Source organism: Ostrinia furnacalis, unplaced genomic scaffold, assembly GCF_004193835.3.
Source record: "Ostrinia furnacalis isolate ACB-3 unplaced genomic scaffold, ASM419383v2 OfSCF1234, whole genome shotgun sequence".
Taxonomy (NCBI): Eukaryota; Metazoa; Arthropoda; class Insecta; order Lepidoptera; family Crambidae; genus Ostrinia; species Ostrinia furnacalis.
The window spans coordinates 203,153-228,143 of NW_021131473.1; the positions used below are offsets into that span (position 1 = coordinate 203,153).

At 41.8% G+C, this 24,991-nt stretch overlaps 4 protein-coding genes across 5 annotated transcripts in view; 3 read left to right on the forward strand and 1 right to left on the reverse strand.

The window, feature by feature from the left end:
- The first annotated feature begins 603 nt into the window (after window positions 1-603).
- LOC114351988 (uncharacterized) lies at window positions 604-8,446 on the forward strand. Its single transcript, XM_028303388.1, has 9 exons — window positions 604-678; window positions 1,557-3,884; window positions 3,962-5,523; window positions 5,651-5,819; window positions 5,952-6,103; window positions 6,183-6,348; window positions 6,789-7,004; window positions 7,505-7,649; window positions 8,300-8,446. The coding sequence occupies exons 2-9, from the start codon at window positions 1,588-1,590 to the stop codon at window positions 8,444-8,446; spliced, it is 4,854 nt and encodes a 1,617-aa protein (XP_028159189.1). The 5' UTR covers window positions 604-678; window positions 1,557-1,587.
- An 87-nt stretch (window positions 8,447-8,533) lies between these two features.
- On the forward strand, window positions 8,534-19,205 carry LOC114351989 (uncharacterized). Its single transcript, XM_028303389.1, has 15 exons — window positions 8,534-8,569; window positions 8,967-9,155; window positions 9,435-9,717; window positions 9,809-10,741; window positions 11,145-11,305; window positions 11,772-11,933; window positions 12,327-12,863; window positions 13,362-13,430; window positions 13,655-13,775; window positions 13,810-13,997; window positions 14,337-14,580; window positions 15,673-15,891; window positions 16,103-16,228; window positions 16,818-17,227; window positions 17,478-19,205. Exons 1-15 carry the CDS (start codon window positions 8,534-8,536, stop codon window positions 17,712-17,714), a joined length of 3,915 nt encoding a protein of 1,304 aa, XP_028159190.1. The 3' UTR covers window positions 17,715-19,205.
- Window positions 19,206-19,309: 104 nt separating this feature from the next.
- Window positions 19,310-20,622, reverse strand: LOC114351995 (intraflagellar transport protein 20 homolog). The gene is made up of 3 exons (XM_028303401.1): window positions 20,390-20,622; window positions 20,073-20,227; window positions 19,310-19,753 (listed from the first exon to the last, which is right to left on the reverse strand). The coding sequence occupies exons 1-3, from the start codon at window positions 20,511-20,513 to the stop codon at window positions 19,637-19,639; spliced, it is 396 nt and encodes a 131-aa protein (XP_028159202.1). The 5' UTR covers window positions 20,514-20,622; the 3' UTR covers window positions 19,310-19,636.
- A 144-nt stretch (window positions 20,623-20,766) lies between these two features.
- The window catches only part of LOC114351990 (spatacsin), a 31,880-nt gene continuing 27,655 nt past the window's right edge, over window positions 20,767-24,991 (forward strand). For both annotated transcript variants that reach the window (XM_028303390.1, XM_028303391.1), the window contains exons 1-4: window positions 20,767-21,097; window positions 21,290-21,704; window positions 22,153-24,038; window positions 24,234-24,413. In XM_028303390.1, coding sequence (XP_028159191.1) covers window positions 20,921-21,097; window positions 21,290-21,704; window positions 22,153-24,038; window positions 24,234-24,413 — 2,658 coding nt within the window. In that variant the 5' untranslated portion in view covers window positions 20,767-20,920. The remainder of the gene's footprint in view (window positions 21,098-21,289; window positions 21,705-22,152; window positions 24,039-24,233; window positions 24,414-24,991) is intronic.

Consider the following 24,991-nt stretch of genomic DNA (forward strand, 5'->3'; position numbering starts at 1 on the left):
GCATACGACAGTCCATTCCACAGTTTGGTTGTACGGGGCAGGAAGTTTCTAGAGAAACGCACTGTTGTGGACTGCCAACCATCTAAGTGATGGGGGTGGAAGTGCTGTCGGGTAGATCGGTGGCGAAAAGTGGCGGCAGGAATAAGTCCGGATAATTTTATTCTTCGGAGCACTCCCCGTGATACATGCGATAGAAGATGCACAGTGAGGATACATCTCAGAAACCATATTATTTATTATTTTCTGAAACTAAATCTCGTGATTAGGTAGCTTGATTTTTCTATTTTTTAAATACATAGGTAGATCTTTAATCGAGGACGTCAACGAGAAAGTATATTCTTGGTAGTAGCAGTAATAAACAAATTCTTCTATGGCTAGTAAGTTTAGTAACCTATATTCATTTTTAATGTGACCTAATAGACAAATAAAGTGCATAAACCACAGACACAGCTGCATCTAAATCGTTACGCAACTAAATAGATTGGGTCGGGCTGGTTTCCGAAGCAGCGGTGACACTTGAACTTTGAGCGGGCCGGTGGGGCCGGTGGGCGGTGGGGCCGGGGGCGGCTGCGCGCGCCGCGGGTCGATACGCGCGGCGGCAGCGCCCACTCCGCGCAGTGGCTGCCAGCGGCCCCCGCGATCCGACCGTTCCCGCGACCGCCGCGTGTTGCGATGAAGGTATAGAGCCCCTTGCCCGTAGCGCGGTAGTGGTATGCCTTAGCTGTAAGTAGCGGCGGCTGGAGGCGCCCCGGTACGTGTCCGTAGCTAGCCGCTGTGTGTGTCTCTGTGCCGCCGCGACCTCCCACCCACCGGCCTCGCCCGCTCCATCGCCTCTTCACTGCACGGAGCTGATCATCATGCCTCTGAATCACCGTCCATATCCTCACAGTGGTCTCCCATTTCACTTCACGCCAGGCGATTACAGTTCTTGATGTCATAAAGTACTTTTTTACTCTCTGCTGTTCACTTGTTGAAACAAACCTTTTGATCCAAGCATCTACTTCGAAATTCCTAGTATTACCGACATGAAATAGACTTTTATTACACTATTTTGGAGCAGACAATGCAGTTTCCTCTGTTAATTGATTGCAAATGCAATAATACGAAAGATTGTGTTAACAGGACATCGTCGATCAATAAATCACTTTTATGTATAGGCACATACGTCATGGCATGTCTGTCTATGTAACGAGCATCTAGCAAGTAGCTAGGATTTTTGTATGAAACGCGCTACAAATTCAATTCAAGAAACAATGTTTCATAAAATGCGAAATGGTGTGGTAGAAATAGTCACAGAATTACATAATATTTCATGGCTGAGACAGTACTTAGGCTACGATTGCGAAATTAATAATGACACTCAGGACGTCGTTATCCATATTCATTGCCGTACCAGTACCTACTTCTCATTTTTAAATTTTATGAGTAACTTACAATTACGAAAAAACTAATTAATTAGGTATCAAAGTTAACACTAACTAGTAATTAACTTAAATATTTGAAAAAAAAAATAGAAGTAAAGTCACCAATTACATAGCAAATTGATTTTGTTTCAGCAACACGAAGAACCAGTTGTAAGCACGTATAATGCTAAAGTTACCCAAAGGCCTTAAAAAGAAGAAAAAAGGGAAAAAGTCTAAACGAAAAGGTGAAGAGGAACTTTTCACCGAAGAAGAATTAGAAAAATATAGAAGAGAACATCAGCAACAGCAATCCGAAACAGGAGAAGGTTCTGTCAAAGAGAATGAAGAGTGGTCTAAGTTTAAGGATTTAACAACTGGTGTCGATTCTGTGCTTAAAAAAACACAAGGTGATTTAGATCGGATAAAGTCGACCTCATTCTTTCAACGTATACCCGCGGGAGCTAAGAAGGCTGAGAAGCCAGAAAGGCCAGCTCCTCACCGACCTGTGGTAGAGGTCACAGAGGCAGACTTCCCTCAACTGGTGCAAGCCGCGGCTGCAGCGGCGGACGACGAGGACAAGAGCGAGTACGGCGTCACCGACGACGAGTCCGAAGAAGACGACCAGGACGACATATTCGACACATCTTATGTGGAAGCAGTTGAACGAGGCGAAGTAAAACTAGCTTATGTTCCAGACTCTCCAGACGAACCACAGGACGACGACATATTTGATACCTCTCATGTTGATGCTTTAATCAAAGGTCAGGAAGTAAGAAACGTCAAAGGAAAGAAAGCTCTAGATATCGGCGTAGCAGTTGAAGTTCTTACTGGAAGAATCGATAATGTGAAAATAACAACAAAAAGACCAACCAAGAGAGTTATTCCAGGAGATTTGTTACTTGAAAATACTGAACAGGATTATTCAACAGTTACTGTGCAAGCTGTTGCTGAACCTGCAGAGCAAAGCATTCTAGATATTGATGCTGACCTTCCCATTACAACTCCAATCGACTTGAGCGTTTCTCTGCACACTTCATTGATACAGCAAAACAAATCGGATGACAAAGAAGATATTTTTGCATCTGATTCAAATAATAAAAATGCAAACGAAGAAGATGAATTAGACGAATTCGCTTTATTAGCTGCGGAGTCATTGGAAGTGAGTGGAGAAGTTACAAAATTGAAAAACAAAGAAATTAAAGTTGAACCAGTACTACAAGAATCTTGGTCTGCATTTGAAGCAGATAAAAATGAATCAGTATATGCAGAATGCATTATTGAGGATGAGATTGATGTTATTGACCCTTATGTAGATCAAGACGATCCATTTGACACGAGTTTTGCTGATGCTGTTATCCCTGTGAATCTGTCGCAACAAGTGCAGAAAGAAGCTGTCATTTTAGAAGACGACGACGACTTTGATCCACGTGCAGAAGAAAATCGTGCAAGACTAAATAATAGACGAAAATCGTCTGTACGTATTCACCTGACAGATCCTTCTGGACTGAGGGAATCAATTACATCAGATGACATTATAGAAAACAAAGGAGATACGTCACTATCTCGCGATTTATTAGGTGGCAGCTCCACTGACTTAACACAGCTCGGTGATTCGCCACTCGATCCCGTAGATATTAACAATCCAGGAGATATCGACCCTTTCGACACGACTATTGTTGACAAAATTGTTGCACCAGGCAGAGTTGAATTAAAACTTTTGGAACAAGAATTAATTGGATCTACTACAACTCCAATCTATAGAGTTCCCAGTGACCCTGACTTTGATCCTCGAGCTGACGAGCCAATAAAATCTGAGCGAAGAGCTTCTCGGCCGGAAAATCTTACTTATAGTAAAAGTGTGGTATTTAATGTTGACTCCACGGAGACGCTTAGCTTAGACCCAAAAACAAAATCTGCAGCTAAACCTTTGACGCCATATTATACGCGGGAGATCTCAATAACTGAAGATATTAATGAAGAATTAGAGGCAGCAGATACTGTGGGTGATATACTTCCAAGAACTCGCTCGGACGAAGATATAGCACCAAAACAAAGTTACCAAAATAAGAGACGTCATTCAGAATATCCTCAATCAGATCATACGAAAGTTACTATCAAAGCGAGTGACTTATTGCACAGTGGACAAAACGATATACCCGTGAAGGTATTAACTCCTTCAGGACCTCAAGAACCTATTTCTGAAGATACTGAAATAGACCCATTCGATACCTCCTTTGCGAGTAACATAGCACCGTGTAAAACGGAGTTAAAGTTACTTGCAAAAGAATTTTCGTGTGAAGAAAATTCAGGTCAATTTAATATTGAAGGAAAACCAGATTTATTAGACCCGTCTGACGACATATTTCAGGTGAAAGCTCTTACTCCAGAACCGACAGATACTGCAAAGGTTCCACAAGAAGATTTGGATCCGTTTGATACATCTTTTGCCAGCGATCTTAACCCAGGGCGCACAGAGCTGAAACTCTTAGAATCTGAGTTTTTGGGTTAAAAAATACTGTAAGCTTCAAGAGCAACATGGCTTTTAATCCGTTCTTAAGTATGAATGAGCCGGCGGCGCCAGTTTCCGCTGATGTGCTTAATCCGTTTATGATGTCAGAAGCAGAATCAGATGCATTCACAGGAGACAATCCTTTTGCAACGAGCAACCCGTTTTCAGATTTCGGTGGTAGCTATGAGCCTCCAGTAGGTGATGCCGTGCCAGTTGATATATTCAGCAGCACAGCACCTAATGACATTGGCGCTAAGCAATTTGAAGATTTTGCTACAGATTCAACGTCTCCTTTTGATATGTTCGGAACTCAGGATATGAAGGACAGCGAACGTCTTATCAAACCTACTGAACTAGATCTCGTTACAACAACAGCTGATAATAGTTATTCTGTTGTTGAAGATGCTCAAGGTCCCGCAATTCCTGCACGTCCACTGCCACCAGAGACACAGAACTTAATTTTGAGTGTCACAGGGCATATGGAATTTGCCAGTTCACATCTTTTGGATCGCATTCCACCGACACGGACTCCGAGCCCAGTTTCAGTGAGAGATATTCATTCTGCATGCCCAACCCCTGAGCCAGAGGTTCCAGAAGCACCGGAAGAGGCAATAGCTGCCGAAGCGTTTGACATCAATAGGAACAAGCCTGCGCGGCCACCGCCAGCTCGGCCGCCCCCCGCCGCGCGCCCTCCCCCGCCGCGCCCAGCACCGCCGCCCGTACCGGTTAAACCGATATCGCAACCGCAGCCTTCTGATGATATCAATTTATTTGATGCACCGATCCCTGCAGTGGTTAAGCCAACAAAAGAGGCTATTATGAGTTTGTATTCGGCGCCTAAACAAGAGGAAAAGCAGGTAGATTTTCTGAGCGATGACATCTTAGAAACTATTCCTCAGCATGATGTCAGCAACGAATTACAACTTCAGGGGTTAAGTAATCCTGAGCCAACGCCAGTTATAAGTCAGACAAATGATCATTTAACTGACGAACCGGTAGTCAGTGCATCAACACCTATTACCTTCGATACAGCACCAAAGGATGCGCCGTTTGCCACTGCAACAGATAATGTAGTGATGGATTTCACAACACCAATGGATTGCTCAGAGCCACCATCAGATACAAATGTTCTATCAAATACTTCTCCATTTGCGGACGCTGTAAATGACAATGTCGAAATTCGTCGGCCAAGCACCAGTGAAAAAAATCCTTTTGAGGATATAGGGTTCACAGAAGTTACTAGTGCATCGACTACATTCACCGATACCGCCTCAAATATATTTGGTGTGAATAACGAAGAAACGAATAAGCAAAACAATGTCATATCGGCAGTAACGCCAAATGATATGTTTTCTACAATGCCTACGGAGGAACCTCAGGCTTTGCAACCCGACGTGTTTACGTCCCCATCAGCGGACGCTTTTGGAAGCACTCAACAATCGCAATTGGTTGATGATCCATTCATGAGTAACGACACTCAGGCAGTCGACCCTGGATGGGGTGACATATCGTCTGAAAACATGATGCATGATCCCTTCCCAGAATCTCAAGACGCATTTGACGCCTTCTCAGCAAAGTTCGATTCTACGGCAGCTAATCATGCAAACACAGGTACGTACCTACGACTAATAAGTATTTTATTTACATTTAAAAGATACACTTACTTAGACTCTTACCTACATGTCTATTTTCTTAAGTTGATCCTTTTTAAAACTATTTACAATAATAATGTGTGCAGGTGCATGGGGTGATGAGGGTGCAGCGGAGGCGATCACTGACGGGTTTGAAGCGGAAGCGTTTGATCCGTTCTTGAGTATGGCTGCGCCGCCACCGCCAGCCGCCACGCCGCGACTCGATCACCAGGGATCGCGTGAATCAACGGATGATACTTTCTCTGTCTTCATAAGGTACGATATATGTTTTTTTTATGAAGAAGGTAATCCACCAGTGATGATTATCGGATTTGCTACTCAAAATGTAATATATTATTTCCTAAATTAATTTTAACGTACCTATATTATTTTTATGATTGCTGACAGACCAAAAGAAAGCGACGCGAGTGCCGAAGAAGCAGCAGTTCCTGTATTGGCACCACCTCCGCGACCTCAAGCTCTACCCGAGTCACCGCGTGTCAACCCATTCGACAAGAGCGGCTTTGAGGCACAACAGCCACCTCAGCAACAGTTTCAAGGTTTGAGTTTGTTCCGGAAAACGTATAAAACACCCACTCGAAAAGAACAATAAAAATAATCATCTTATGTATTTATCAGAAGACACGCGCCGGCACTCAGGCAGCGGGGGTGAGACGCCTCCGACGCCACTTTTCGATGAAGATGTGTCGATGCCATTGGAAGACTTCCCGCGCACCACCTATAAGGGCCCTGGCTGGGAGATGCAGCTGCGCCAGCCCAATAAAAAGAAAATCACTGGACAGAGGTAGGTACAGATAGATAGTTTTACATTGAACGCACACCACACAATACTCTAACAAGAAAGAAAAGAAATAAAAACAAAAGAGACGGTAAAATTTAGGCGGTCTTGTCGATATAAAACGATCTCTTCCAGATAAGCTAGCCAGAGGATAGTTCTTTGTTAAAAAATAAGTAAAAAAGAGAAAAATGCAGTGAACGTCATTATTAAGTTAGGTGTAATAAAATTTATGTGAAAAATCTTCAGATATTAATTAAATTTGAATGTCAAATATTGTCCAGCTTTTGCTCGCGACTTCTCCACCGTACAGCTGTGGAATGCGGTCTGTCCCAGAAAGTATTTATTGCAATTCCTTGTTATTGCTTTAGGAAACATTGCATATTGATTTATACTCACAGTAGTCACAGTCCTCAGATGGTGCACAGTAACGTGGATCGTGTCCACAGGTTCTGGAAGACGATCTTCGTGCGGCTGGCGTGGCAGGGCGACAGCCCGGTGGTGCAGCTGTTCAACGCGGCCGGCGACAAGGAGCCGTTCCAGGAGCTGCCGCTGCAGGCGTGCTACTCCGTCTCGGAGATCGGCGCGCAGCAGTACGACCAGTACGGAAAAATCTTCACCGTGAAGCTGCAATACGTCTTCTATAAGGAACGCCCTGGTGTCAGGTATATTGTAGCAATCACTCAAAATTTTTTATTGGTGCTTTTTCATTCGTTAAACCTGAGTTCATATTGCAGATAATGCAATTTATTCCAAAAACATACAGATACATAGAGGACAATAGAGATATAGTCACATCAATAACATAATAAGTATATTTTTTGCTAAGCCCATCTATAGTAATTTGGCATCAAAAATACATACCAAGAATTAATGTTCTGGCTGGAGGCTGCTGTGATCTGGCTGGCCCTATTCCAAATACGCATGCATATTGCGTATGTGCTATGATGAACCGAATGTCAATGGTACAAATGGTTGCCCACTCATCTTATTATTTCAAAGAGAATGTTAAAAATAATTAAGATTGTCATATTGTTAAAAATTTGGCAACACCTTGTAATGTCGCCAGTATGATTTGATTTGATAATCGGCCTAATAGTTTTCCACACTAATAACTGTAAAAAAATGAGATACGTCGATAATATCGATAATACTCGTTCATCAGACCGGGGCAGGTGACAAAAGCAGAGCGCATCACTAACAAGCTGTCGCAGTTCGCCGCGTACGCCATCCAGGGCGACTACCAGGGCGTCAAGGAGTTCGGCAGCGACCTGCGCAAATTGGGGCTGCCCGTCGAGCATGCTCCGCAGGTAACCCTCTTCTGTGCAGTACTACTCTTCTTCAAAACAGCACACAGCACACGTTCTTTTATCATTGTATGTTTTTTTTAACAATCGAATAGGGCATATAGTAGGTACGCAGAACTGACGGCCGATGGGCAAGGTTCTGGAGTGGAAGCCGCGTACCGGAAAACGAAGCGTGGGATGTCCACCCACAAGGTGGACGACGACATCATAAAAGTAGCAGGAAGGCGCTGGACGGCCACTACCAATCGATCAACATGGAAATCATTGGGGGAGGCCAATGTTCAGCAGTGGACGTCCTATGACTGAAATCATCATCATCATCAACAGCCCTTTACAGTCCACTGCTGGACTATGAGCCTCCTCCACTATAGTGGAGGGATTTGCCATAATCCCCATGCTTGGCAGGCGGGTTGGAGATCGCAGTCTAAAAGGTTGATGTTTTTCAGGGAGCGCTGCTGCCCGTTCTCTGTTTGATGTGTAGTCCCTGAGTCGCCTCTTACGACACCCGCGGGAAGAGTAGGGGTTGGTGACAAATGTATTCTTCTCTGCCGTCACTACACGGCACTGACATGATTGAAGACATGACTGAAATGATGATGATGAAATAACCAAATACATACCACATTTTTGCTAAGGCATCTTGTGCTCGTTAGGTGTCGCAGCTGTTCAAGCTGGGGTCGCTGAACTACGAGGACGTAAAGCAGTTCTCGTGCTGCGTGGAGGAGGCGCTGTTCCGTCTCGCTGCGCACCGTGACCGCGCGCTCACCTATAAAATGGAAGAGGTACTTACATTTTCCTGATGTTTTTTTTAAATTTATTCAAATCTTTTAACTTGTTAAANCGCCACGGGCCTGAGGACCCGCCCACCGCGCTGCTACGCGCCGCTGATGTGTGCAGGGAGCCGCTGTTGGTGCTGCTACGAGGTGAGTGTCCCCCAGTACAGTATCAGTCCCCCCCGGCGTTACTGTTTAGCATGTCAGCTTGTTTATTACTGGCGATCGCCGCTGTACATCGGAGTGAATGTTTAGAATACAGCTCAGTTTCAAAATAATCATACTTCGGTTACAAAAATTTTTTTAATTTTTTGACAATAAACACTTTCATGTTATTGACTGATTGTTTGCTTACCAACTTCTAGCGAGGATCAACAACGTGGAATAAAATTGTCATTAACCTACATCACTTCCAAATTATTCATGGAATTGTAATTTTATGCCGTATGTTATCTTACTTCACGGATCAAAGAACACCAAACTTTTTTCAATTTACTTCTAGATAAGATATTAACTTCGGTAAATGGTTTTATAAAATTTCTTCCAGCCAAACGCGGTCGACGTTCTCTGGCCGCAGTGGATCCTAGCATCATTGGGCCCGTCTGCGCAAGTCAGCAACCTTCAAGACATGGACCAACAGGACACGCCCGTTGACACCTTTCAGAGAGTGGCAGAAATCTGTCTTAGAGAAGGCTACATTTCTACTCTGCACGAGTCTATGCTTATATTTATGCCGGTAAGTTTTACTTTTGAATTCCATTCTTTGTATTTAAATAATATTAAAATCTTGTGGCTCTGAGATATAAGAATCGAAACAAAATACGTCTTGGTAGTGTAGGACGCCCGCTTGATGGAACGATGACCTGAAAAATATAGCATTGGTTGGATGAGAAAAATCGGGAGATAGTGCTTTGTTTTGCTCCTTGATGGGGCCAATAGTGACTTCTATAGGCTGCAAAGAACAATAAATAAACTCGTGATATATTAAACGTGTTTGTTTTAATAATCTTTTCAGGAAAGTCCCCTGACACAACTCACTTCGTTCCTCTACCGATGCATTCGCCACCGCAACTTCGATTCTGAGACGGTCAGATTGCTCAGCAACTTCTTGCAGCACTGCCAACGTAAATACAGTGTCGATGCTGCCAACATGACGTGGCAATTGTCTAAAGAAGCACTGCAAAGGATAGCGGTGGCGCTTGTCAAGATAGCAATCGGGCGGAGTTTTGACAGTGCTTTCCATCAGCGAGAATTCTTGAGATGCCTCGCTGTGGCGCAGTTTGAGAAAAATTGTACTGGTAAGACATTTTTTTTTACAAATCCGTGACGTCATATAAGACACAAGTAGTTAAAGCATAATGATCATGTTTTATTTGTTTGTTTTTACAGTGGCCACACCCAACTTCATGACCTTATATGAAATACTACAAATATCGATGGAAACGTCATTCGTAGTGGACATATCGAAACTGCTCCAAGACGACTCCAAGCATTACCTGACCGAATGTATCGATTTGTACATCACTAACCGAAACTATGATGTTGCCCTCAAGATAGCTAAACTGGCAAGTTTGCCTGTCGGTGAAATTTTGAAAGCCGAGTGGACGCATAAATACCAAGTGCTGGTGAATAAAGAAGATGTTACTTTAGAAACCAAAGACATTACATTGTTTATAGCTCAATGCAGCGAAGCGTTCAAAAAAGCATCCGTAACATTCAAAGAAGGAACAGATTTTCTCATCCAACACACAGAGAACATAACCGACTCCGTACAGAAGTTCTATTCGTACAGGATTATAATGAGTTGGTTCGAGGAAAATTTGGAATACGGTCATAGAAGAGAGGAGATCGAACATCGAATGTGGGAGGCATACTTCGATAGCGAGCCTCATAATGACGTGTTTCTCAACAACTATTACAGTACTTTGCACTTTATTTTGAACGGGCAGAAAGACCCTTCTGTGTCACGGAAAATTGGCGTTGTGAATGTTGAGAAGCCCTTTTCTTTGACTCTTGGGGAAATAGAAATCGAGTCAGACGTGGGTAATATAGAAAACGTGGTGATGTTGGAAGAGGCTGAGGCTATTGACGCTTGGAGGAAGGTTATTAACCAGTTGTTGGAATGGCGACTACTAGTAGATGCGTTCAGACTCTCAGCTTTGTTTAAGACTCCACCGGAGTACCGGTATAGGCATCCCGCGTGTCCCGTGCAAATTATGAGGACCTGTCTGAAGTTAGCTGAAGGATCGTGTACACCGTATGAGCTACCACAGGAATTAAGACTGGTGATTTCAGTGCCGATGCTGCAAAACAGATTGACAAGTACGTAGACAACATTCGGATAGATCTAGCGTTTAACTTAGTAAGTACTTGTGTCTGATCGAGCGACATGGGAGGCTGTATTTGTAGCGTCAAACGTCAGCGAGACTTCAGTGGGTCTAGACAAAGTGCAAATTATAATCGCAAACCAGTCGAAAAGTGGTCGAAAAGCCCCTTTTTTGTATGGAGTTTTGACTTCGATTTTCGATTCGATCAAAAAGTGCGTTTTGTCTAGGGGGGCAGGTCTCCTTCAGAATTATATGTTGTCCCGTCACAATATTATGTCAATGTCACTCCTCCTGTGCCGTTCCATACCTCAGGCACTGACTCAGTTGCGCTAGATAGTACATGTAAACCTGCATAAAGTTGACGTGCTTGGTAGCATTAAACTTTCTTTCTCTCACAGTCTCGGGGACTTCCGATGCCAGTTTCGAAGAGCTGGTGGTAATCCAGGAGAAACAGGACAATGTACCAGAAAGTGCCCACTTGGCAGCTCGCGAGGAAGCCGATAGATTGTCAGCGCTTGACGCATTAGCCGTCCGTAGCGGGTTGTCATTGGCTAAACAGGTATAAGCTTGTTCTTTTTTTTATTGTAATTTTTCCTTCTAGTACAAGCATGCTTACGTAACGCAAGAAATTATACACCTTATCTCCGCTGTCATCTAGTTTTTAGTGTCTCGATAGTTAAAGTATGTAGAGAAAATGATTAAATTATGTGCATACCAGCACAGATTGCATAAACTCTCGCTAGAGAAAATGCTATTTTTTCTCAATAGTTGTGCTGTTTTAGCATGAATTTACTTATTATATAAATGTAGGTACTTATTTGTATAAGGTTTTTATATGAATTCTGAATGCAAATGATGTAAATAGGCGACAATAGACCAATGGTGTCGGGTGTCTGTTTCTATCCGAAAAACGCGGATTCTATCCTTGGATCCACTCGTAACACAAGCATATTTAGCTTACCACGGGGGTTAAACAGGGCTTAATTTTTTTGAATTATTTATCTTTAATAAAATGTTGGTTTTAGGTGGCGAGTTACTTCCGCATAGCTTTACAAGTGGGTTGGGACTACATATCGGTGCTTAAGTACCAGAACCGCTCTGTGGACTTCATCAACCTCGTCAGCGGCAGGGCGAAGATGTCTCTGGCGAATCTGGTCTTCAGGACTTTCAATATACCTTCGAAGCAGGTAATAAAATAAATAAATCGATAAATGAAGAGGTATCCGTGGGTTCCACGGATTGTTCTGTTCATTTCCATAAATCAGCTAGTAGTAATTAGTGCAAAGAGGCAAAGCATGTTTGTAAGATGGGGATAGCGGTGCGGGTTGTACAATAACTAAATGTCGATGTATAACTTTACTGCATACCTGAATGGTACAATTGTTTGTTATACTAAATAAAATAAAATAAAATAAAATAAAAATAAATAAAAAATCAGTGAAACAAATAAAAAAACTTTCAATTGGATCCACTAAAGTTAAAAACTCTTGCATTAAAAAAGGTATACTAAACGAAATCTTAATCAAAAGGTTAACCTGTTTTCTAAAACTTGAATTTGAAATTTTATGTTCTGTTTGCAGATTGCAGAATATCTTTGCCGCGAAATGGTAGCTGCCATAATATCCCCCCACCTTGTAAAGACTTCCACTTTTCGCCAAAAAGAACACTTCCAATACACCCTCTGGGGTTACACACTCAGTTCCGACGTAGAAATGTTCCTGAACATGCGACCTGACGCTTGTAGCCAAATCGGCAGATTGATCCTCGACCATCTGATGGCATTCCAAAAGATATACAAAGCGAATACAGCATCGAAACTTCCAGAAAACACAATGGACGACAGTTCCCTCGACGTTGAAACGTTGATAGACGAGGAATACCAAAACGTGGAAGCCGATGAAGTGGAATCTGTATTAACTGAAGAAGGAACCCTTATGTCAGCTGATACAGAGTCTATTTATTCTGTTTCCACAGTTTATACTGTAGGGAACAAAATGTCCAGAGATTCGAGAAGAAATCTTTTTGATGTCATTGCGAAAAGCAACGTCCATATTCGATACGAGGTCAAGTCCAATATAAGGAAAATTACGAAAGGCGCTAAACTGTCTACGAAGCAGGTAAATACCCTATTCTTATTACTCTTATCGGTGCTCATCATAGGATTGTGATTTCAAAGAAATAATGTTTTACTAACGTAATTTATCGTATACTTATCCTTATTCGTGGATAATTTACGCAGCGTTTTCTAGTGCCAATGTAACTGAGCCAGACTTTATTTTGAATTGCATATAAAATCTATGTTACAACTGTCTGTTTGTTAGTAATAAAGAAAGCCAAACATCGGGAGAAATGTAGACAGATTGTAAGATAGTCACTTTCCTTCAGTAATGAAGAAAACAACTGTAACGAACTTTAAGCAAAAAACACACAAACCAATACTTGATAGCCTGGTGTTTCTACCGCTCTGGTACTGTGTCAAGCGGACTGGTTATTTTTACCGCTGGTTAAACTGGTTTCGTATGATTAGGTTAGACTTGAAGCTTCGGACGCCCACTTCTTATCGATGGGGTTGTCAAATGGTATCAATCTATAATAATTATGCTCATTTCTCCCAGGTGAACATAATATCGATCGAGCTGCTAGTTCTCGCGCACGAGTGTTTCTCTTGCGCGTGCGATACGGAGGGCGTGGCCACAGCGCTGCGGTCTGCGCAGGCGCTCTCCGCTCGGTTACTGGCGGCGCGGTCGTGGCGGCTCATGGTGCGCCTGCTTACTGGGCTGGCTCGCTACACTGAGTGCGCTTACACCTTCCAGGTGAGTTAAAGGAATTGGAACATAGTAGTTCCAAGAATGACTGGAACAACAAAAAAGTCGCGCAAGGTAGACTAGGCTGCGCGTGCGACACGAAGGGCGTGGCCACAGCGCTGCGGTCTGCGCAGGCGCTCTCCGCTCGGTTGCTAGCGGCGCGCTCGTGGCGGCTCATGGTGCGCCTGCTTACTGGACTGGCTCGCTACACCGAGTGCGCATACACCTTTCAGGTGAGNTTATGCAAAACATATTGCAGGAGCCTCAAGTTCGAGTTCAGGGTTGTCGTTTGCTGCAGGATCAAGCTCGGAACAGGCAGGTGAGGGCGCTTCGTCCAGCAAAAACGGTGCTGTTGAGATGGACACGACCCCGGATAAACCGGACGAAGACTCTGGTGGTGTATCCTCAACTAATTCAAATGAAGAAGACAAGGATGTGAATGGAGAGGTGGGTAACATAAATCTTTATTTCATTGCTTATAAAAACTCCTTTGTATTATTTTACTGTAGCCATGTGTCTGTTACCCAGTAGTTGAAGTATTTGAGCTTTTGCATTAAGAATGTTCCACTAAATTGAGTAGGTTCAGTTCTCAGCTAATTTGCACCCAATTTTAGGATTATTATTATTAGGATGTGGCAGGCTTGAATAAAAAAGTGTCCATAAAATATTCTATGCTGTATAAAAGTGTTTTTTAAAAGCCTACTTGCAAAATTAAAATTAGTTTTATGAATGAGGTTTTTTTATGTGATGAATTTTATTGTATTCACAAAAATTGCCTTTCTACAGGTTTCAACCAGTGAGCCTGACGAGAAAGCTAAAGAGGCCCAAAAGGCGTCAAAATCAATCTCCACAGCCCCAGACAGCTCCGAAGACAACTGTCATCAGCCGGAGCAAAGCGGAGATGCCAAGCCCACTGGCAACGGTGCCAGCGCCTGCAACGGAGAGGTCACAGACTCCAAACAAACTGATAAGGAAGAAGATAACATTACATCTTCTAATGGTGCTACCCCTGTGAAGGGGAAGGGCAAGGGTAAGTCTTCATTTGATGTTAATATTTTTAATAGGGTAGAAGTAATTTTCAGTGTTTAAGAGCGCTTTCACATTTAGTCTAGGTGCAGACCATCGATTTTTCGTCGGCCGATAGTTTAGTCGGGCAGTTGATCAGTATGGGCATGTATGGAAGTGCGCACATTACACCGATTTGATTTGGCCGATTCTTCATACAATTTAAAATCGGGCACAACTATGGCCGGCAATACACGGACCGCTTGAAGCTGTCGACCGCCCGAATCAATTGCAGCTGCTCGAGCGGTTCGTGTATGTGCGTCCATAGAACTCTGCAGTTCACTGTGCAGTCGACAGCTTGAAGCTGTCGACCCTGACTGCTTCAAGTGGTCCGTGTATTGCCGTTCTATCGGCCAACTAAAAATCGGTGGTCTGCGCCTAGGCTTAGGCGACTTTAGCAGCGCGACATACGCTTGACAGACGCGCTGCCGATAATTTCTTCATACTATGTGACAGCCTTCACATTATAAAAACGCCGCTGCTACGCTGGTCGCGCTTCTAACACCCTAATGTGAAAGCGGCCTAAGAGGCGCCAATAATGTGGCAATCTTGAAAAAAGCTTGCATAATATTCAGACTGATTTCTTACGAAACCGCGGCACTATCGTTGCCTGCAGGTTATGTATGTTTTCACGAGATAAGATACGTCATTTTAAAATATGAGTTATATGCATGTATTATCTTGTCTTGGCTAGGGCTTAGGTGGCGGTGTCGTGCGAAAAGGTGTTTTATACTTTTCTGAAATCTTATTTTACTAGATTTTGTTCATTGCTTATTTACGAGATTGTCAAATTATATTAACGCCAAACGTTAATGATAAATGTTCAGGCTTATCAACTTTTGCTTGTAGGTGTAATCACGCCAAGTTATAATCGACAGTTTCAATAAATCAGTCTAATTGACCAATGTAATGTCCCACACTGAAAAGGCATGTGTTCCAATGTGTCCCAACTTACAATCTAACACCCTTACCTTGCTAACAAGGTGGTATCATCGCCACAGTTCTAACCTGTACAGCGGTTGAGATATTTCGCCACTCATAAAAATGCCCATTCTAGAGAAAGTATCGCCCGTGTCGAGCACAGACAAAGCCGCGCCTGAGAGGCCTAAGAAGTCAAAGCTGCGTCGCGCGGCGGCGGCGGTCTACGAGACGCTGTTGAGACAAGCAGCCGAAGAAGACGACGAGAGCGACTCAAACGACGAAACCTTCGAAGGCGGCGAGATCAACTCATCCGACGAAGAAAACGTCAATGGGCTCGAGGAATCCTCCAATGACGGTGAGTGGTTGATTCTGCACATGATTGGCGAAATATCGGCTCCAGCTCGAAGCTCGTGTGGCTGGTACCAAACCTAACCACCGGCTTCGAGAGTTTAAAATTCCGAATTGATGAACCACTTCAGACATTAAAAGGGGTCCCAAAAGATATAGGACATTTTGTAATCTCTTTGTTCCTGATTAATAATGGCGTGAATCTTTTGTTCTATCAGGTGAGGCTGAAGAGGAAGAGGAATACGAGGCCGAGTCCAGCGATGAGGAGGGCGAGGAAGACGCGTCCCTCACTGAGGAGCCCGGCAACGATAGCGGCTGCACGGCGGTCGTGGCGCTCCTCAAAGGTAACCTGCATAATTTTGGAAAACATAAGTTTTACTCATTGAAAATTTTGCTGATGCTCTTTGATGGATAATTGTAATAATAGATATAATTTTGCACAAGTCCACATGCAAGATGTGCTGGTGAGATAAGCTACACTTCTCACAACAGATTCAAAGATTGTTTGAATCTTCCTTTGGATGCATATCTACCATCTTCACTCTATCGCAAAATAAGTTTATAATATTACTATGAGGATAATGGTGCTGGTTGCGTAATAGTATAGTACTTACGCAGCAGTTGAATTTGCAATATTGCGCAATTGTTTGTTATCCCAAATAAAATAAATAAATAAGATCACAGTATAGATTACTAGCTTTTGCCCGCGGCTTCACCCGTGTGAAATTTCGTTTGTCACAGATTGTCATAAATTATAGCCTATATGTTAATCTGGGTTATAAACAATAATGCTGTAAAGTTTCATCAAAATCCGTTCAGTAGTTTTTGCGTGAAAGAGTAACAAACATCCAGACATCCAAACTTTCGCATTTATAATATTAGTAGGAAGTAGGATGCTTGTGATCCAAGTACTCATTGTAATATTTTTCACAGGCAATGAGCTTTACGTTGCGAACGCTGGCGATTCGCGATGCATCATCTGCAGAGAAGGCAAAGCTATCGACATGTCGATAGACCACAAACCGGAGGATACTCCCGAACTGGAGAGGATCACAAAGGCCGGGGGCAAAGTCTCCAACGACGGCCGCATCAACGGAGGCCTCAACTTGTCCCGGGCCATCGGAGACCACTCCTACAAACAGAACAAGGAATTGGACGCTAAGGAGCAGATGATCACAGCGCTCCCTGACGTGAAGACGCTGACCATTGACCCGGTGAAGGATCAGTTCATGGTGCTGGCTTGCGACGGAATCTGGAACTTCATGTCTAGTCAAGATGTGTGCGATTTTATTCTGCCCAGGCTGGCAGAGGGTCGCGAGAGGCTATCGCAAATTTGTGAAGAGGTGTGTAGTAGTTTTATGATGTCAATGCTTTAAAATGTTCCCCTGTAATCTTCTATGTTTACAGAAAGATTAAGTTTGGTCTTGTATAGCATAATTAACCATTGTCAAATGACAAATCTAAATGCGAACTACTGCTTCGAAGGTGTGTTAAAAGTGTAAATAATTCTTCTAATCTTACACTTTAGTTCATACTTACAAAACGCTTTCAGTTGTTTCTTTATATATTTTAAATATACCTTTTTGTTGTCAGATGTTCGATCACTGCCTAGCACCCAGCACCATGGGCGACGGCACCGGCTGCGACAACATGACCGCGATCATCGTGCGGTTCAAAGACGGCGCCATCGCCGACGCCGCGTCCGCGTCCACAGACGGTGCCAAGAAGCGCGCCGCCGACGAGGAGCCGTCCGCCGACGACCAACAACACTCCAAGAGGCAAAAGGTCGACGACCCCCTCTCCAGTTCGGACGTCACGTCCAGTGTGTAACTAGCTTTAAGGACGAAGTGTTCAAGCCACGCATAGTATTCGTGAAACTTTCGGTGGAGACTAATCTTTATAAGTGGGAGTTTTCGTAGCAATTAATTTTCAGTTTTCTTTTTAGGGAAACGATCCCTATTTTGTGTCCGATGATCCCGACCACTATTTGCACGTTTTAAAATGCGAGTTGTCCTGTGTTATCTAATTTAGGATGCAAAGATCTGGAGTGAAAACTTTATGATATCCCAGTAGAAAGCAGATAGAAATTGCGCATGCACATAGCTTGAGGATATAGAAAAGTTAATGACGTTTAATATAAACAGTTATTTTAATAACAATGAGAAAATATTATGTGTATTCAAGATGCATTTTGAATAGTATGTTTCTTCACGCCTGTGAAGAAACAAAGAGCCTTCTTAGAACTGTTGCATTCACAAAATGTTAGCAGTAATGTTTGTGCTTTAGACAGAATGGATGAATCAGGATTCATAAAAATGTTTGGTAAAGCTGTATGCTCACTATTAGCATGGATAAAATTTTTCAGTGTTTTGATAAAGCTTTTAGATACAAAGATTTTGATCAATTAAAGTAACTTTTGAATAGTGTGTGTACAGCTGATGGGGGAGTTATTATTACTCCCAAAGTAAGAACTGACTTGTTGATGATAGGATGTAGTATTTAAGCAGTCTTAAGTGTAAGTTACTGAATAATTAGTGTTTTGATTTTAGTTTTTTTATTTCCATAATTACTTAATATTAGGTGAAATCTTACTTTTTGATTAAGGTAGCTAAAGAAAGCAATTTATGTTACTTGATACATTTCAGTCACATTTTCATCCAAATTTTTGAATAGTCTATTGGTAACCAAAAATGTGCCATTTAGAAGTCATTTCGTTTAATATCCCATCGAAGAAAACGTTTTAATTGAGTCAAATAAAATTTTTGATGGCATTAATGCTTATTGAGACAAAAGTTGTTTTGTTGTCGCATTACTTTAATAACGCGCATTTACTTGCGGTTTAAGGAAATTTAACTTATTGACGAAGCAATAAATGTTAATTCGATTTCATAAGTAACATGTTAATACTTTGGATTTATTATGACTGGTCAAATATCTCATGGTACTAATTTTTGGCTAAATAAATTCATGTTATTAAAATTATGATTGGATCAATCAAATGTCTTGAGCCTTTCTAAAGGAGGCCAATTTTGGAAAGAACATAAGTAATATACATTACTGCGTGGTTAATGATTGTCGACTTCAATTTACAACAATAAAATAAATTGCTGATTTAAAGATCGTAAAAGCCATAGCAAATTGAATTCAAAGTGATAGACAGTTTAGATTATTTTGCAGGCTCTATTCCCAATTGAACTCGCAACCATTACGGCAGTAGGAAAGGGTTTTGGATGGTGTTTGGTGCAAAAAATTACATTGGCATGTTCCTACTACATAAAAATTATTCTAAAATTAACATGAAATCAAGGGAGTGTATGTATATTTCAATTATTTATCTGTGTTACTCTGTAGTCGTAAGTAGTTATATTTTTGTAATCACAGGTATTGTATAAAATAATGACATGTTTATATGATTCATGTTGACATATTCCAAAATGGGATTTTTTTCATTGTGATTTGTTTCGTTTGATAAATTATTACAACTACAATTATGCAGATAACCCCACTACGATTTAAATACAGTTCAATTATAATAACTGTACTATCATTTTCATGTGTGTTTCAATGAAAATTACATTTTTACAGACTGTAACATGGTTTTCTTTATAAATTGCCTACTTTACCTTTGAATCATTATGAGATGAAATGGAAAGAAAGTTATTTGTTCCTAGTAACATCAATGAAAATTAAAAGAAGAATCATTTACAAATAGCTACTTTATTCAGGCTTACCAATACGTTTTTTGTGATAAATTATCTGAGTTGTGTGAGGTATTCAGTAGTTTCTATTTGAGTTGCTTCCAAGATCTGAAGAGCGTCGTATTCACTGTCGAGCTGCTCTAGAATCATTGTCTTGTCATTTATTTCTGCCTGTAATAAAATTGAATTTTTGTAGATTGTGAGAGCAGTCGCCTGGCTAGCGAAAGGTCGTGAGTTCGGTTCCCAATTTTAGGCCAGACTTTTTTTTGTTATTTAAAAAAAATACGATTTTAAGGCCGACTTCATGAATGCTAATACTATCTGACGAATTGTTATAAACCATTTTATATTAACTTGAACTTTTATGCACCGCCTTTCTTCACTAAAGGTTGACTGGGAGATAATGCCATTACGGTATGAAGTTCGCCCTTTGAGCCTCTACTACTGTAACTTCTTACTAATTTTGTATTTTAGGCTACGAGAAACTTACTTGCAACTTCGCTTGTTCAGACTCTCTTTCCTTCGCTATGGATTTTAACAAATTCATAGAACCAATAGCAGCCATTTTCTGTTTTTCAACATTATCCCCAAGTTGTTTTAATATTTCTAGCAGTGAATTGATGATCTTCCCGAAGTCTTGAAGTTCTGCAAAAATTTGAAAAATTACGCGGTCAAATTCAATCGTTCAACTTTTAGGTAGGACAAAACTACCTACATTTTGTGAACGCATAACGGAAATACTGTGATTAGTTTACACATAACTGAGTTAGGGTAAACGACAAACAACTTGGGAGAGCTTTTACTAACTTGTTTCATAGTCTTTGCAAGTGTCTTTTACGTTTTCAGTTTCTTTGAGGACAGCGGGTTCTAAAACGCGTATTTTATGAATATCGTCATAAAATAAATGCGCCTTTTGCAATTCCTCTGCCATTTTCAATTGTAAAGCAAGATATTTAGTAAAAATTGCGTTCAAAGTTGTTTCGAAACTGGTGCTGGTGCTATGAGGTGCTATGTTTGTTTTTGGGTAACATAGCAACCAATATAGCAACCAATTTAGACAAACAAACAGAGCCATTCACTTTAAAAAATTCGGACTGGTCTAAGAACTGTACAGTACGATTCGGACCGGACTGGTACTTATGTCAATTGTCAGATATGTCACTAATGTCAGTCAAATTGTCAATGTCAGCTGTGCATGTTTATTGCGAAAAATTTTCATTGTTCTTGTCTTGTTTGCTCTCATTTTGGACGTTAACAAAATAAACTGCATTAACGAATTAGTCACGCATAACCAATTGATCTGGATACTACCCTCCATGAATATATTATCACATAGGCATGGAAGGGCTAACGCAGAATGAGAAAATAATATGGTCTTGCTGGGAAGAAAAGGCTCCCAGGGATGTGGTCCGGGAGGCAGCCGCCAAAGGAACCCATTTAAGCCTTTGCTTGAAGTATTTAATGCATAAGAATAGCTGGAATGAAACTACGGCTACCGACTGGTTCCTAGCTGAGGTATGTTTTCCCAATTTACATTGTGATTGTTTATTTACATTAAAAACTACTTTTAAAGCTATTGAATTCTATAGCAGTTACATCACAATAAATAGAAATCAAATATCAGTTTAGTGGGATACTTTTCATTGCTTAAGAAAGTAACCAAAAAGTTAGAAATACCCTAATATTTATATTAAAATCTATTTTCAGGTGAAAGCATGGACAGTACAACTGTTGATGCGTAAACAAATTTTCAAAGTGCTTCACATACTGGGTAAAGTCAAAATAAACCCTGAGAAACATTTGATATCGCTTGCCAAAACTTCTCCACAAATTGAATACAGAGATTTTATCGTTGAAAACTTGGATAAGCTGTCAAAAGATATGTTAGCCGAAAATGTCAATGAATGGCAAGAGTTCAGAAGGCACTGGAATTTGTTGAGGTACCTAGAGAAATCTTTTGAAGTGGACGGCACGTTCAAACAGAACAAAGTGTTTGGCGTCGGCAAAGACAGAATAATTGTAAATGAGAGTGAAATAAAAGCCTTGACGGTTGAGAACATTGAGAAGTACCCAAGTCTATGGAAAAGTAAAATAGCTACTACACTGTTCTTTGAGTCATTTGGTAAGTTTTTTCTTATTGTGTCAATCCGATCTTAAAGTATATTGTGTTCTCATAGGTTGGTAGTCTTAATTTAAGCGTTAAAAACCAGCTACAGATTACTATTTAAAACACTGAATGAAAGCTACTTGAATTGCTCATTGCCTTATTTATTACTAATGACAAGTAGCATTGAGTTTAATGATATTTATTTAGTTTGTAAGTACCTATTTGACACATTTGAGGGGAACAAATGGGTGTTGTTGTTTATATTAAACTAATTAATTTATGATATCAATGTTGGTAAAGAGGCTGTGATAACGATGCTTGCTGTGTAATCTATTTAAGCATGCACTACATAGTTTGGAGTGATATCCGTAAAAATTTTATAAGTATGCTACACTGATTATTTATGTTAATTGCCTATTGCAAGTGTATTATGTTGTATCAGTTATTTTTTATTTACTTCCAGAGTTTTCCTTACTGGACTTCTCAACACCTCAAGCAGTATGGGATCACCTGGTGCAACATAATAAAGCGATGATACTCGTTCGCTGGATTAATGTGCAGATGTCGGAAGTGGTGCGCGATATGAATGCTCGCTACAACTTTTTTAATAACGAAAACTTTGTCCAAAAGTTTCTCAATGTTGATACAAAAGGGTTCAGTAATGATATCCTTGACAAATTAGACGAGATTTTTCGCAACTGGTCAATTACTGACGATATGATTGCCAGCATTGCTAATAGCAACTGCTATTGCTACACTAAAATGTGTATCTACGACACATTGTCTTCCTATGGCATAGTAAATGAAGATGAACGCAACAACTTATATGTTACTATATCTAGACTCTCTCGAACGCAGAATTTAAAGCTTATTGACGATATCTTCACTGAAACATGCTCTACTATAAGCAAACCAGACTTTTATGTAGCATTAGCTAAATATTGTGTTAAAAATAAACTGTACAAGGTTTTGACCATGTGTGTTGAAGGTAATATTTTAGAATCACATCTATCTGATGTAGAACAAGAAGCTAAGGAATGCATAGAGTTATGGTTGCTATTTAAAAGCATCGAACAGACATCCGACCGGCAGAGTCACGTGGTCCCAGTGTACAAGACCTGCCAACAAATAGCCAAAGATGAAATTGATGATTACATATCTTCAAATCCTCATTTAATTCTTGGCATGATACTTTTAGAGGATAATGCGAAACTATTTGATATTTTTTCTAAAGAAGAATTTTTGTACTTTAAAGACTTTAAACTGCCAAACAAAGGGTATAAGAAGAAGTTGTCTCATTTGTATAATATTTACCAAAAGTTTTCAAAAATTAATAATCAGAAACAGTCTCAGGATGTGAATGTATATCAATTACTGTCTGGGTACCGAGGATTGGATGTATCAAAAATATTTGAGTTTCAACTGATAAATCAGAATGCTAAGAGTCTTATTACCGACAAACCTGACAGACGCAGCCTCGGCAGTCTTTTAGCTAACGAAGTGGATGTTAACACCGTTAGCGTTAAGTTACTCACGCAAAAATCCATGGATATGCCAGATTTCGCGAACGAAAAGTTGATGAAAAGATATGGATATGTTGCGAAGTTGAACCACGTTTATTATTTGAAGCAATATAGACCTTGCAATGCCAGTCAAGCTTTCGTGGAACAGCAATATCTAACGTACAATCGCTTGCAAGAAAAGAGTGTTAAGAGTGCTTGTTGTGAAGCTCACGCCTTGGCTTTGCAGAATTGGTCTGACCCTGCCATGACGGCATGCGCTATATCATTCGTTGCGATGATTGGTTGTAACCCGACAAGGTGCAGAGTGCACATGACGGCCGCTAGGATGGTCAAAGACTACTTGATATCATACAAAGGATTGTCTACAGAAAAGGCTACCAAAACAGTAAATGACTACATGTACAAGCTAATTCAGAGTAACGAGGAAGCTGCAAAAGAGATTTTGGGTTATCTAGAACTAGTCACTCTAGACACTCTCCGTGAGAAGCAGGACTTAGATGGGAAGGTGGATATGTCGATTGTGCTCTTTGAATCCCAAACGATGGTGAAGTTCGCCATGCTTCACAACTTACCTTTACCAGAGTTACAGTTGAAGGAATTTGTGAACACCAATTCTTGGTTCAACTTTTTGCTTTTCGGGGATGTATTCCGTTACCCGCTAAACCAGATGTTGCAGCTGACTCAGGAGTTTGGAAATAAGTCTTATGCAGAGCATTTAAAGCACATAATGCTGCACAGGAACTCGGACGAGGGATCTGATAAAGATTTTAAATCGAACCCAAATAATGGACAAAGGCGAGCCTCGAGAATGAATTCTATTGAAGTGGTAAGTATCCTCGCATGCACAGGTAAAAGTAAAATAAATAAATAGTGGCATTAAAATTGCATGGAAATGTAATGCCAAGCTCACATCGCACTGCAGTCAAGCCAGTTATATGTCATATACTAAAAGAAATCAAATTCATTTTTATACATTTTACAATTCATATTATAATAGATTTTTTTTATTGTTTCTTACAAGAGCCCGACTCAGAGCACCCACAGCAACTCATTCGAGTTCCCAGTCAGCGTGTACACAGGCCGCGAGCTATGGGAGGTGACGGCGTCGTGCCACGGGCCTGAGGACCCGCCCGCCGCGCTGCTACGCGCCGCTGATGTGTGCCGAGAGCCGCTGCTGGTGCTCATCGCCAGCTGCTACGAGGTGAGCGTCCCTCAGCTCAGTCCCTGTCCCCCCGGGCACAGGCCGCGGGCTGTAGGGGGCGGCGTCGTGTCACGGGCCTGAGGACCCGCCCGCTGCGCTGCTACGCGCCGCTGATGTGTGCAGAGAGCCGCTGCTGGTGCTCATTGCCAGCTGCTACGAGGTGAGTGTCCCTCAGCTCAGTCCCTGTCCCCCCGGGCACAGGCCGCGGGCTGTGGGAGGCGGCGTCGCGCCACGGGCCTGAGGACCCGCCCGCCGCGCTGCTACGCGCCGCTGATGTGTGCAGAGAGCCGCTGCTGGTGCTCATCGCTAGCTGCTACGAGGTGAGCGTCCCCCAGCTCAGTCCCTGTCCCACCGGGTACAGGCCGCGGGCTGTAGGTGGCGTCGTGCCACAGGCCTGAGGACCTGCCCATCGCTCTGCTGCGCGCCGCTGATGTGTGCAGAGAGCCCCTGCTGGTGCTCATCGCCAGCTGCTACGAGGTAAGCGTCCCCCAGCCCAGTCCCTGTCCCCTCGGCGTTTATTAATATCGTTCGTTTCAGCCAAATGACGTCCACTGCTGGACAAAGGCAAAGACCAAGGA

Excerpts from the sequence above, each read along its gene's own strand:
- LOC114351988 (XM_028303388.1), top strand. The coding sequence starts at position 1,588 with ATGCTAAAGTTACCCAAAGGCCTTAAAAAGAAGAAAAAAGGGAAAAAG. Across the intron at positions 3,885-3,961 it reads CCAGGGCGCACAGAGCTGAA|TATGAATGAGCCGGCGGCGC; the intron begins ACTCTTAGAATC and ends TCCGTTCTTAAG. Across the intron at positions 5,820-5,951 it reads ACTTTCTCTGTCTTCATAAG|ACCAAAAGAAAGCGACGCGA; the intron begins GTACGATATATG and ends GATTGCTGACAG.
- LOC114351989 (XM_028303389.1), top strand. The coding sequence starts at position 8,534 with ATGTGTGCAGGGAGCCGCTGTTGGTGCTGCTACGAG. Across the intron at positions 8,570-8,966 it reads GCTGTTGGTGCTGCTACGAG|CCAAACGCGGTCGACGTTCT; the intron begins GTGAGTGTCCCC and ends AATTTCTTCCAG. Across the intron at positions 11,306-11,771 it reads GGTTGTCATTGGCTAAACAG|GTGGCGAGTTACTTCCGCAT; the intron begins GTATAAGCTTGT and ends TGTTGGTTTTAG.
- LOC114351995 (XM_028303401.1), bottom strand. The coding sequence starts at position 20,513 with ATGGCAGAGGAATTGCAAAAGGCGCATTTATTTTATGACGATATTCAT. Across the intron at positions 20,228-20,389 it reads TTGCAAAGACTATGAAACAA|AACTTCAAGACTTCGGGAAG; the intron begins GTTAGTAAAAGC and ends AAATTTTTGCAG. Across the intron at positions 19,754-20,072 it reads CTGAACAAGCGAAGTTGCAA|GCAGAAATAAATGACAAGAC; the intron begins GTAAGTTTCTCG and ends ATTTTATTACAG.